Genomic DNA, 12925 nt, shown 5'->3' on the forward strand with positions numbered 1-12925 from the left:
CATGAAAGAATAAAAAAAAAGTCTTTGTCTTCATCAGTGTCAGCCACTCTGTTACACCTCCATGGGTTAACTGTGCAGTACTGGGTGGACGATGGAGATATTTAGTCAGTTTGTTCTTGTTTCTCTTGTTGTTGGTCGGTTACTTTCGGGCTTGGACGATGATACTGTAGATCCACAGCATGAGTCACATGGTTTATCAGCTCTTCTGCTGGCGCAGCACTCCCTGCGATGTGATGGCGATCTTACAGCTCCCACTGAACTCGTATCTGTGATTCAGCTCGACCTCCCTCAGGATCAGGGGTAACACAAGGCTCTGAAACTCTCCACTAATCATGACATCATAGCGCCTGATGCCCTGAGTATTGGGAGTGATTTTGTGGAGTTTCAGTTTAGCACACAGCACCCCAACCACCCGGTGCCTATTTTCCACCTCCACCATTTTCCACCTAAAATCCCATTTCCACAGCAAAAGCCCTTTCCATGCTAATGCAAGTTAAAGGGAAAACTCTCTCTCCCTAAGCATCTATTAAATGAGAGACATTAATTTCTTCCCTCCTGTCCAACAGGTTCTTTTAATTATCTCTCTGCTTTCAGTCAATTACATTTCACTTCCTTTCCTTGACAATCACTGCTATTTTAGGGTGAGTGCTACACACCCAGGGAGGGGGAGATTCATAGACCTGCTGTAGCAGCTCCTTCTGCTCCATCCTGGCCTTCCTGGCTGAAAGAACTCTGTAGAACTGACTGTGTATGTAATGGTATGTGGCTATACTGTAGTATGTGTGGTAATATTACCAACTTTGATAGTGGGGGGCAGGTGGCCTGAATATTTTTGATTAAAAGTTGGGTATACTGTACTTGTGATTTTAGCCTTATCTCTGATTTGATTAAAAGTTGGGTATACTGTACTGTATATTCAAATTCATTCACTTTTCATTGTGTTACTTTTCGTTTTAAAATGTAACAGACAAATGGCAGCAGCACACAGTACTGGAAATGCAGCAGGTAAAACAAACAACCTGCGTTAATAATAAAAAGCAATAGTTAGACCTTAAGCAAACTGTTCCTCTGTTCTTTTCTACAGCCATTTTTCCAGAGCTCGTCACTTTGGGCATAATCATGAGGAGTGTACTGTGTAATGCTGATTTTACGTTGCCTGATTTAGCCTTGGCGAAGCACAGATGCTACATGAACACCATTGTTATCCAAACACACAGCAGGATAGGCTTTGCTGCAGCTGAGCTCACCAGGGACTCAACCTGCCATTAACTAGTGCAGCATTTGGTATAAAAACGGCGAAGAACAGTAACGTGGGAATACCAGGTTCCTGTTCAGCCAGACGAAGCCTGACTTGCAGAAATGTTCTCCAAAGCTTGCTGAGACAAGCAGAGGAAGTTTCATTGCTCTCGGAGCGTTACACTCTCCTCCGTGTGGTTCAACTTCACATGAATAATGAGCAGTACATGGGTTTGTTTTGACCTACTCTACATTATATCGCGAAGCTGCTCGCATCTAAATCCCATTGAGAGCGCTGAAAGGATGAATGGGTTTCACCCTACATGTATTTAAACGTAATTAAGAAGAAAGGATGTCGTTACGATGGCATCATTTTAAACACCAAAGAACCTCCAGGCTTTGGAAATATTATTCCAAATTCTGTATTTTGTGTTTGTCTCAGCTGGGATTTAAGTGAGAAAAATAAAGATGCCAGAAACAATTTGTATCGTAAACCACAGTGGCCTCCGCTGTAACTGCTGAGACACGAGTATGTGCTGAAAGAAGAGACACGGAGTAGCTGCTTCTACAAAATTGAGGATTTCTCCTACAGTTGTTGGTCTCGATCCAAAGTCGAGCAACAGTTGTCGCAGCAATTTTTGTAAAGACGAAAGACGTTCGGCATTTCTGGTCTCCTGCATTTTGAGCGTCGGCTCGCTGTTAATATTGCAGGTGGCCGTGTTATGTAAAGTTTTATCTCACATCTTTTGTCTGTTTGGATAAATTTGCCAGTTTTATTGGTGCCAGGTCAGCTGTCGACAGCCTTGCCAAGGAGTCGGCACAAACATAATTCTCTCTAATCTTCCTTCTGTCATCCATGTGCGCTCAGAGGACCATTTTTCCCGTCATTTTGTCCAAGCGATTATCCCTGTGATTTTTCACTCATTTGCTGCTAATGTATGGAGGCTGGTGATTATACTGTGATTAGAGGGGAAAGGTGAAAAAGCATGTCTAATACGGCCCAGGAGATAATTGAATGGTACTAAGCACAGACATTAGCCACTTTTAGGAAAGGCTCCAACATTTGGGTCACATTTGAAAATGTTGAATTCACTATGAGGACGAGGGAACAAGAGGATTCATGGGGGAAAGTCGAAAAAAATCTTTAGCCATAATATTGATATACAAATCTATTTTCTACGGGTCTCTCGTTTGGCTCCCCCAGATTAGTGTTTTTAAAGTCAGGAATAAAGCATGCATATAAGGGACATATTTGGATGTTTTATGCACAAATATTTTAGACCGGAACAATTCTAGTCTGTTATGAAGATATGAACAATCCTTAATTTAAATAAGCCCAATATAAGGTTTGTGTCATCCTGCGTAGCTCATTCTAAACTAATCTGCTTCTGAAGAATGCTACAAAACCTAACATGAACCTATAAAACTGCATTTGTTCTGTGCTGTAGTGTCAGTGTCGGAGAGGCTACAGATAGGCTAGGTGCTGCCAACCACCGACAGCCGAGTCTGATTGATACTGTATGTACAACTTCATGGTAAAAGCATTACCTGTTTTTATATTTGGAAGAGTTAATGTAGCATTAGATGTAGCATTGCGACTGATGCACTTTTTCTTTCTTAACATGGAGTTTTCTTGGCTTGTCACTTGCAGAAGTCAAGGTTTTTTACAGCACACGTAAACTGTTCGAGGGAAAAACCACAGACGTGAAAACCAGTTCGTTGCGTCCCCGGTTCATTCTGCTGGCAGTTTCAATAGCTGTCACATTACTTCATCATCCTTTTTTTCTTCTTCCCCTTCTTTCATAACTAGCCTTTTGTCCATCTGTCCATCTCACAATCTGTGGCATTATAATTCACACTTCATGTTGCAGTACAAAGTTTGAGGGGACAAAAGAAAAAAACAACAACAAACAAAAGAAAAACAACAAAATATACCCCACGTCCATTTTGCTTGGTCTTTACAGTGGATTGTCGCTTGAACACAAAGGAAAGTTCACTCTTTTTCCTCGCTTGTCAATCTTTTTTCCTCATCCAGAACAGTCTGTTTGTAACTGTCAGAGAGTGCAGTAACTTGTACATCGTGATGGAGATATCCAGTGGCTAAGACCTCAACATCCAAGAGAAAGAGATTTGTGGCTTACAGGGGCAGATGAATATTTCCTTCTTTTTTTTCTTTTTTTTTACACCCCTGTTCCTCCCCTTTTTGTTACAACTTCAAGTTTTTTTTTTTTAAACAACAGCAAAAAGTTGCAAATTTACATTTTTTTTTTCTCTAGTCTACTACTATTCTACAACCTGGTGCTAAATCAGCATCCAGAGCTCAGCCCCTACTCTACGATTCCATGTCTTTTTAATACATTATTTCCATTTTCTTTTATTCGCACTTACAGTAGGCCACTGGATATTGATTTAATGTTTGCTTCTTTTTTTTACTACGAGTAAATTGTAATACTTGCAGCTACAAGGTATGTCTTTTTAAATATATATTTATATATTTATATATTTATATTCTTTTAAAAAGCATTTAGTCCTTTGGTCCCTATTTCCTAAGGAATGATGCATGTAAATTATCCTGGATTCTCCTCTTCTCTCCTCCGTCTTGTTTTCTTCTTCAATCCAGAGCTTGCCCTGTCACAGAGCACAACACCTGTGTAGGCACAAAAACCAAAATGGCAGCAGGCTGGTGTGTGTGTGTGTGTATATGTGTGTGTGTGTGTGTGTCTTTTAGTGTACGCATGTGTTTGCTTCAGTTCTTGAGTTGGCATTTGCACGTATTTATACATGTACAAAGAAGTTTTTTTTTTTTTTTTTTTTTTTGTCTTTTTCCTATTTTTGGGTGTAGCATTTTTAAGAGTGTATGTTTGGTTCGTTATCTGCATTGATGTGTGTATATCTATATCCTGTGTCAGTATGCATGCTTTGAGCATAATGAGTCTATAAAGGTTTTTTTTCCCCATCATGTCTAAAAAACAGCAGCAAAAAAGTTGGTCTCTGCAAAAATCTTCTTCCACAGACGCCAAAGCAAAACAGGGAAAAACAGAGGCATTTGCGAAAAAAGAAAACAAAAAAAAAAATCTTTCGAAAAAAAAAAAAGAGGAAAACCAAAATCATCTCTGGCATCCTTCTGTTAGTCACCCCATCTTTCAGTGGGTCTCGAGCAGGATCAAGGGACCACCTTTCCTTCATGATATGTAGCAGAGCAAGAAGTCTTTGTACTTTTACTGCACTTGTGGAAATAAGGTTCTGGGGCCCTTCATCCTGTAACAGAGAGAGAGAGGAAGAGAGAGGGAGTGAGAATCAGGAGAGTGAATTCAGAGAAGCCGCAGCAAACACACTCGGAGTTTGCTGGCTACCGGTTATCACACAGACTGACAGGCACAGCCAACAGCATGAGAAACAGACGGGGAGGTGAAGAAGGAGTATGTCAATCAAAACCAGAAATAAGTGGGCAAGAGTTAGGATGGGAGATTTGTGTTTTAACCATATGGAACAGACATCTACACCCTGACAGCACTAATCCAGAGAAGACCTCATTTAAACTGACTGCCTCTTCCTGTGTGGGAATAAAATACAGCTAAAATGATACCTGAGATGTTCGACACCGGAATCAGGTGTCTCTGAATGTAGGGCTGTGTGTTAGTCTGATTATATTTCTTTTTATTTATCATTTAAAAATTGTTTTTTTTTTCTTGGCCTATTATTTTTAAGACTTAATTAAACTGGATTTGTCCGTAGGTACAAAAGATCTAGTTCACAGGCAATCATCCATGACATGCTGTGGGCTCTGATCCATATAAAGAAAGGCTATCAAATCACAGCCAATCACTGTGAAGTAGAAGTGAACATGAAAGGAGCTGACTTTGTTTGACGCACACTCGCCCAGATGCTCTTTATTCTACCTTTACATCTCTGCAAATGAGCTTGTTACCATTTCATAAAAGATCAGCCTCTCAGATAAGGGAGCAAAAAAAAAAAACAAACAAACAAAAAAACAAATCGGACCATTTTCTTGTTTGTGCCGAGGCCAGTGTGTCATTAGTTTGGGTTGAACATCAACCACAGAACAGAAGGGATAAACTGTGCCTTTAAAAAGAAAAGTACCTCACACCAGAACTGATCAGGTCTGCCCCCTTCAGGCTCGCTGTTCGATCTCTACCACCACCTTCACACACGGTTGATAAGCAGAGTAAACACCAGAGACGCCTCACCCCACCATAGCATACCTAGCTTGACAATCCTCTAAGTTGAATAGAGTTGAGACCCCGCCTCTCCAAAAGAAGTGGGGGGGGGGGGTTTGATTGAAACATTTGACATTTATCCCAGTTTGGCCTGTGGGGATGGAAACTAACTCACTGACAAACCCTGAATATCCAGCTGTGTTTTTTAAGGCTTATCTAAAATACAAGTCACCAACACAACAGCTAATTTTTATGGTACTACAGTTCTAATAACAATAATAATAAGAAAAAAATACATCCAGTGTGTATTGTTTAATTTTCCTGCCATACACCTGGAGATAAGATGGTTTCTGGCAGACAGATTCTGGCACGTCATTCTGCCTGCAGCTCTATCACGTGTAATTGGTTCGTACCTTCATAAATAAATATACGAGAGGCGATTCTCGTGTAGGCAAACAGAACGATCTCACAGAAGTACTCCCTGTCTAGATTCAATCCACAGAGAAGTGGCGTGTCAACATTTGCCTGTGCTCTTTGCAAGAACAGTGGATTTATAATTGGGTTCACAAATAAGGGGTCAGATTGGCCACCAACAAAGCTGTCGATTGGCAGGGAGTGTAAAAAGTTCAGAGAGTCGACGAAGTAAAAACAAAAACACACGGACGTAAATGGAAAGAAACAAAGAAACTGTAGATACAGAACATTTATAACACACGATAAAAATGTGAAGAAACATCACAAGGACACACGATACAATAGCACAAAGGTTTAAGGCCACTTCCAGTTAGAATTAAAAAGTCAGCACAGAAGTTCCACTATAAACAACACCAGCCATCAGTTGACAAGAAGGCATCAGTTTACTTCACTCCACAAGTTGCCAATGTACAATATATACACTGTCAAAAAGATAGATTATGAAAGAGTTCAGAAATGTCCATCAATGCCACGTCATGCAACGTGAACACACTCCCACCACATGACGTCATCCAAAAAAATCAAATATAAACTGACACCATGGGTTCAACTTACAGTTGAGGGAACTTGTCCCCATGACTGGTGTAGGGGTGTGTGGTTATAGCGGAGAAAGGCCACCTCACACTGTGATTGGCCGTGTCAGGTTGCCAGGTTGGTATGGTGCAAAAAAAGGAAAGAAAGAGTGGGATTTTCTTTTCCTTTCAGTCAGAATTCAAAGCACCCCTTCCATATTTGTTCACACTCACTTTTTACTGCCTGACAAATCATATGTGGTTATTATGCTTATTACCTCCAAAGAAAGAGAGGGGAAAAACAAGGAAAAGGGAAAAACAACATGGCACAAAAAGCTTTTTTTTCTTCTTCTTCTTGTGGTTCGTTCTGGTGATGAAATACTTTCGGAGCTGACGACGTGCAGGTTAAAAGGTTGAATTGAGGTTTTTATATTCACAAAGATAACCCTTAAGGCAGAAATGCATATTTCAAAAACTTGTCCTGTCTACAGTAATTGGATTTGCCTTACATTGTTTGTTACCAGGGTGGCCATACAGTGAGTGCTCCAGCTTTTTGCATTAAGTTTATCTTTAAGACACGGAATGTAATTTCCGAGTATGGCAGGGCCTCCTGTGAGAGCAGCACGGGAGGATGCTGTTTGATCTTTTTATTTTTTTTAATTTTATTTTAACTCCACACAGGCAGGCCCACACACAAGGCTTCATGGGAGTTTTTCATCATTATAATTTTGGAGGATTTAGAAAATTAAAGAAATACTCGTGCTGCTTTCAGCTTACTGTCTGCTACAGTTAAAGACTCAGAGACGGGCCGCTCCAATCTTTAAAACTCCTCTTCAAATAAGACCTCAAATTACTTTTTAGCACTTTTGTAACCAAAAGCTTTAATACAGAACTGATTTGACAAAAGGTAGACTATTATCTTCTCTAATATTTTTATGGGATCAGTCTGGGTTTGGGTCTGTTGGTTTTACGTCACCCTGGAGCTGGAATTGTGTATTCTAAGAGGAAAAACACAAAGTAGACTAATAATGGAGTAAAATGAGGACAGACGAGGGGGAGCGAAAAAAAACACACACGCATGCAAACACATGCACATGTGTACCCATATGAATGCACACACACACACACACCTGGCAGTGACAGTAACATCCTCCCGGGAAACACGGCTCAGCCTGTGCTCTGAGATCTTGCCTGTACATCTCAATGACGGCCCTGTTATTTGAAGCTGTTACAGGGATGTTTTCCATTTGCCCCTCATTGTTGAGCTCCCTCTGAGTGTCTACTTCTAAAAGTGTCTCTTCAATTAGCAGGACAGCGCCGCATTCAGATGCGATGGGCCGACGGATAAAGGCATCATCTATCATTTATATTGCACACTACCTTCCATTAATGTCATCTTGTGGCTTTTAAAGAGTCAAATCTAAAACAAACAAATGGCATTATCACGCTCTTATTTATAGAGGTGTATAATCCAGGCTTATGTTATTGTAATGAAAAGTTGTCGAGCCAAATGGGTGAAGAGAAAATGCATCTATATTATTTCCGCACTGGCAGCTGCACTTTGTGACAGATGGGTGATGATTCTTTCAATTAGGCCAGACACCCTGAAATGAGTGTTTATGGACGGATGCTGTGACTTTAAGTAAACCACCCTTTTTATTATATTGCGTGAAAGCTTTGACTTTTTAAAGCCCTAAAAGAGCTGTAATTAAATATAGAATACTAGCACAAGGTAAAGTTCTCATTACAAGGAAAGCGCACATGCATTTGTGAAACATCCTCATAACAACAGGTCCCATTCAGAAATTAACATCAGAATTTAGGTGTGGTTTTACTTCCTCCCCAGGAATGGCTTTGGCTGTTGAACTGACTGTGGTCTGAAAACGACACTAAAGATGTTTTACATCCTGTTGTTTCTAAAGGATGTCAAATTCTTATTTATACAGTATATAAGTATATATACAAACGTACAAATATATACTTACAAATATATACTTATACATGTTATATACACATATTTTATACATACATATACAGTATACAAAAATGTTTGTGTATATACATAAATGTATGAAAATGTATATCATTTGATGTTCTGGTATGAATTTTTAATATTCATTTATTTAATTGTAATTTATTCAATATTTTTTAATTATTTAACCAAAGTGATTCATTTATGTTTGAATTACTTTGTTTTCCCAGTTTTATCTATGGAATCTCAGCAGCGTTGAGCTATGAGGGATTAGAAACAATGTCAAAGTGAATGACTTAATAATATAAAGGAAATCTACTGTAATTTTAAAAGAAATGTTGTGTCTTTACTTCAACAAAAACCACCATGGACCGACAGAACCAAACTGAATCTGAAAAACGATCGAATGTGTATTTAAGCAATGATCAGTAGATGGACGGTTCAAGTCTAGCACTACTATACCAATTATTCTGCCATTATATTAAAAAGGGTTAAGTAATAATTAGCTTTGCTGGAACGTTCGACCTAAATGGAGAAAATGTATTGGATTTTATTTTTGTTGTTTTTTTTTCAATTCACCTTTACATTTCAACATTTTCAAACGTTTAGACTTTGCTTTGTTCTATATCCTGTCTATATTTACAGTCTCTGAATGCAACAGTTTAGTTGGACCACAGTCTGTTACTGCATCACTTGAACCCCTGTTATTATTGTCCAAACCACTGCACTTGATCATACACGTGGCTGCTTCTGTTTCAGCATCTTTGTGCTTCTGGATTGGATAGAACTCTAACACTGAGGGGAGAAATCATCGGTTCTATAAATCTGTATCTGTCAGTTATTAACAGTGGAGGGCTAACTAGCACAGCAGGCTATTGATGATGTCATCAGGTTGTGCTTTAGCAAAATGACCAATGGTTTTTAGCTAAGACACGGCGTAGTATTGGTTGTTGTTCTACTTGAGAAAATTAAGAATTGGTCAAAGATGCGTCACCTCATTACAAATGTAAAGATGATGAAGATGAGTTCATTCTCTCTACATTCATGTCTCCTCATTCAAACCATTTACCAAACAGGACATGATGAGGTGAAACCCACTGGTGGTATTTGTCTTACTGTACCTGGATACGGACAGCAGGTCAGTCAGTAAGGTCGGTTGGCATCTTTTGGCCGCTTTAGCTGCACCTTCAGCCTCTTCATGCCTATCTGAAACCCATTCATGGCCTGGATCGCCGCTTGAGCACTGGATGGATTATCAAAACTCACGAAACCTGGTACCAGAACACAAAGCAGAGAATGGGGCAGAGAAGAAAAGGGGAAAAATTATAAATAGAAGGAACGACCGAGGAGTGCAGATGAATGTACAGACATCTGAAAGAAGGAGGAAGAAGAAAAAGGCAGAGGGACAAAGGCGGGAAACTGAAACAGACGAGACTAAAGGGGAAAAAAAGAGCCTTTTTAAACCTCGACAATGGGTCTTTGTTTTCTCTTTTTAGCAGATTAATTGAAAATCTCTGAATTGAAACGATTACATAAAATAACACAATGGCTAATAACAGATATTAAAAATCAAATGGAGGAAAGTGATTAGAATTAGAGTTGAAGTCAGAACAAAAAAAAAAAAAGATCCAAGGAGACAAAAAGACTTTTCATGTTTTCGCCGGATTTGTGGGACAAATCTGTGCTGGTAAACTGAAGGACTGTGTGTGTGTGTGTGCAACTGTGTATGTATCTAAGTAAAGAGTAAAGGGCACGGGGTCGTGACGAGATGGTGTGTCGGTCGGAGGATCCCGCTGCTCTGAGTTATCACCTGTGTGTCGGGGCGGAATGAGCCACGACTTTCCACACCAGGACTCCTTGCCTGCTCTTATCAGACCCCTCGGTGATTGACGGCCCAAATTTTCCGCCTGCCAGCTGATTTGATCACACCGCTATGGGTCCAATTTAATTTGGGGGGAGAGGGCAGGCTTTTGTCAGTGCGTGTGAGATAAGGCTGCTTCTTTTACAAACCCTTTAAACAAACTGAACAGGAAAGGGCCTGTCACTCTGCAATGATCCCCCCCCCACCGCTCCCTCCTCCCGCCCTGCGCTCACTCACACTTTAATGAATCCCCATACCTCACATTTACATCCACATGCCATGAAAGGTGATGGGATGTTGAGGGTCAGCGTAGAGAGAAGGAGGAAACGGAGACTGTGCTGCTGACTTGAACGTGTGGGACAATAAAAAAAGAACAAGGGATTGGGGCAGTTTTTCTACCACTCTACGCCGTTCTCTCTGGAGAAAGTCACCGACTGGTTTTTCATATCTGTGATGTAGCAATGACTTTGTTAAGCTGCGCAACACAATGCTCCAAACACTAGTAGTGTTTGAGGTACGGCTCTCACTGCTGCCATCCATAACCACTGAATGTCTGCACGCATTGTAATGTCATGCATTTTTAATAGGGAGTTGCTAACATTACTGGGTGACAGCGGGGGACATGCCAGTGGAGTGTGAGGCTGAGTCGTTTGGATCACTCGCATTGCAGTACAGAAAAAGTTTTTAGTGTTACAAAAAAGAAAAAGAAATATGTATATGTAGAAGTAGCTCCAGTGTAGAAGTGAGGTCTGGGTGAAAGACGGGAAACTTGTTTCTGCTAAAAAGGTTTTAACAAGAATAATAATAGTTTGAGCTTCATTGATCCCACACTTGGGTTAGCAGTGATCTGCTGCAACAAGCTGCCACTGTGGGAATCAAACCCAGGACGTTGCTTTCTACTTCTGAGGCAGGTGTTCTTACCACTACACTATGGGTCTTTCATAAGGAATCATCAAGATTTTTTATTGTCTATTATGGCTGATATAATTGTAATCTTTATATATAAGAATTGTACTCCCAAAAAGCAAACCAGCAGGTATATAGACCTAAAAGAATAAAAAAAGAAAAGGTAAAGATAAGAAGTGCAGTGGTTTTCAGCTCTTATTAGCCCTGAAGGTAAATTCTGTCACTTCTCTACATACATTTTTACCCCCATTCATCCTCAACAGACCTTTTGAAATCCATTTCCAACTGAATCCACCTAATTCCTCTTGACAGGGTGAGCTTTGATCACTTTTTAAAGTCAATAGTGAGTGACTAAACGCTCCACTGACAGATTGAATTACACACGAACACATACGGGAGCCGCTCACTGCCGACTGCTGATGGAAACTTTCCTCCAGTCGGATACAACTGGGTCTGGAAATGCAGCCTAATATCAAATGCAATTATGTGGAAGATTCACACATCCACCTACAGAGTGTTCTTCAGAAAGGTGTCTCGTGACAAGGTGTCAAGTTTTAAATGTTTCATTCAGTCTTGAAAAAGACTTTTTTTTCTGTGTGTTGCATTGGAGTTTAAAAATGCACACACACACAAAGAGATCTCTGTTGAAAACGCAGCCTGACACCTCTGCTAAAGTCGTCACTGTAGTGAATTTTTAGCATCTTCTACCAAACGCATCAGAATAGTTCAATTACATTCAGTGGATTCAACCTTTAAAGAGTCTGTAAGTATAGAATGATTTAATTAGATTGTTGTCATTGTTTAAGCAGAGAATGAGACGATCATATATTTTTCATATAATTGTTTTCTACAGTTGGAAAAACAGGAAATGCCAATTAGATGTTCATCTTTATTACCTACAAATTTTAAAAGTTACTCTTTGCCCTAATAATTATTTGAGTGTAAATTTATTTTTATTTTTAGTTTATTATTTAAAATATATAAAATCTCCCGTCACACCCTTGAATCACAGCATGAAGGTTAAGTCAACTTTTTTTTTCAGGAAGATGTGTTTCATTTTTCTGGCTAGCTTACGGCTTTTTCACTCCTTATTTCACTGGATCTTTTGTCTAATTTGTTAATGTCTCACAAAAGAGACCCTGAGGCTCCGGCTATAAAAAGAAGAAGCGATTAAAAACACACACACACACACACACACACACACATTTGCAGGCACGCCAACGACTCTTGGCTTAAATTGTAGTTTTCAGACAAGATGTTAATTACTGGCCACGGAAATGTAGCGGGTGAGACGGATGCGGTCGCCACCCCTTTGTCCTTCCTCCTGTTGACTGAGGAATGGTGATAGCTGGAGGCATATGTTTAGGGAAGAGGAGAAAGACGGACACTGTCCTGAGAGAGAGACGAAGTTTATCGATATGCCGTGACGGAGAGGAACGGAGAGAATCAACGTCTCTCTCGCTCTCTCTCTCTCTCTCTCAGCTCCCGTCTCCTGGGTGCTGCTGTCCAACTGAATCAACAACAAAGCCCACACCAGTCTATTATTATCTCTTTAAGCTCACGCTTTCCACCTGCAACACCTCCGCCCTGATGAACTGGTTTTCTGTGTGGGATGTGAGATGGGAGGTGTTTGGTGGTGTGATGTTTATGGGCTGGGGGAGGAGGGCGTCGTCAGAGAAGGAGAGCTGATGGATACTGATTGTATTGGGAATGTAGTGATGTAGTGGGTGAGGAACAGATGTGTGCAGCAAGTGGTAATTTTTAGAAGGATGTCGGGGTCAGTGAG

At 40.2% G+C, this 12925-nt stretch overlaps 1 protein-coding gene across 7 annotated transcripts in view; it reads right to left on the bottom strand.

Annotated features, from left to right (window-relative positions):
• Positions 1–2849: 2849 nt before the first annotated feature.
• celf6 (CUGBP Elav-like family member 6) overlaps positions 2850–12925 on the bottom strand; it is a 131639-nt gene continuing 121563 nt past the window's right edge. For all 7 annotated transcript variants that reach the window (XM_017032438.2, XM_017032435.2, XM_025055438.1 and 4 more), the window contains 2 exons: positions 9494–9643; positions 2850–4494 (listed from right to left, as the gene is read on the bottom strand). In XM_017032438.2, coding sequence (XP_016887927.1) covers positions 9516–9643 — 128 coding nt within the window. In that variant the 3' untranslated portion in view covers positions 2850–4494; positions 9494–9515. The remainder of the gene's footprint in view (positions 4495–9493; positions 9644–12925) is intronic.

Source organism: Cynoglossus semilaevis, chromosome 5 (genome assembly GCF_000523025.1).
Source record: "Cynoglossus semilaevis isolate Cse_v1.0 chromosome 5, Cse_v1.0, whole genome shotgun sequence".
Lineage (NCBI taxonomy): Eukaryota > Metazoa > Chordata > Actinopteri > Pleuronectiformes > Cynoglossidae > Cynoglossus > Cynoglossus semilaevis.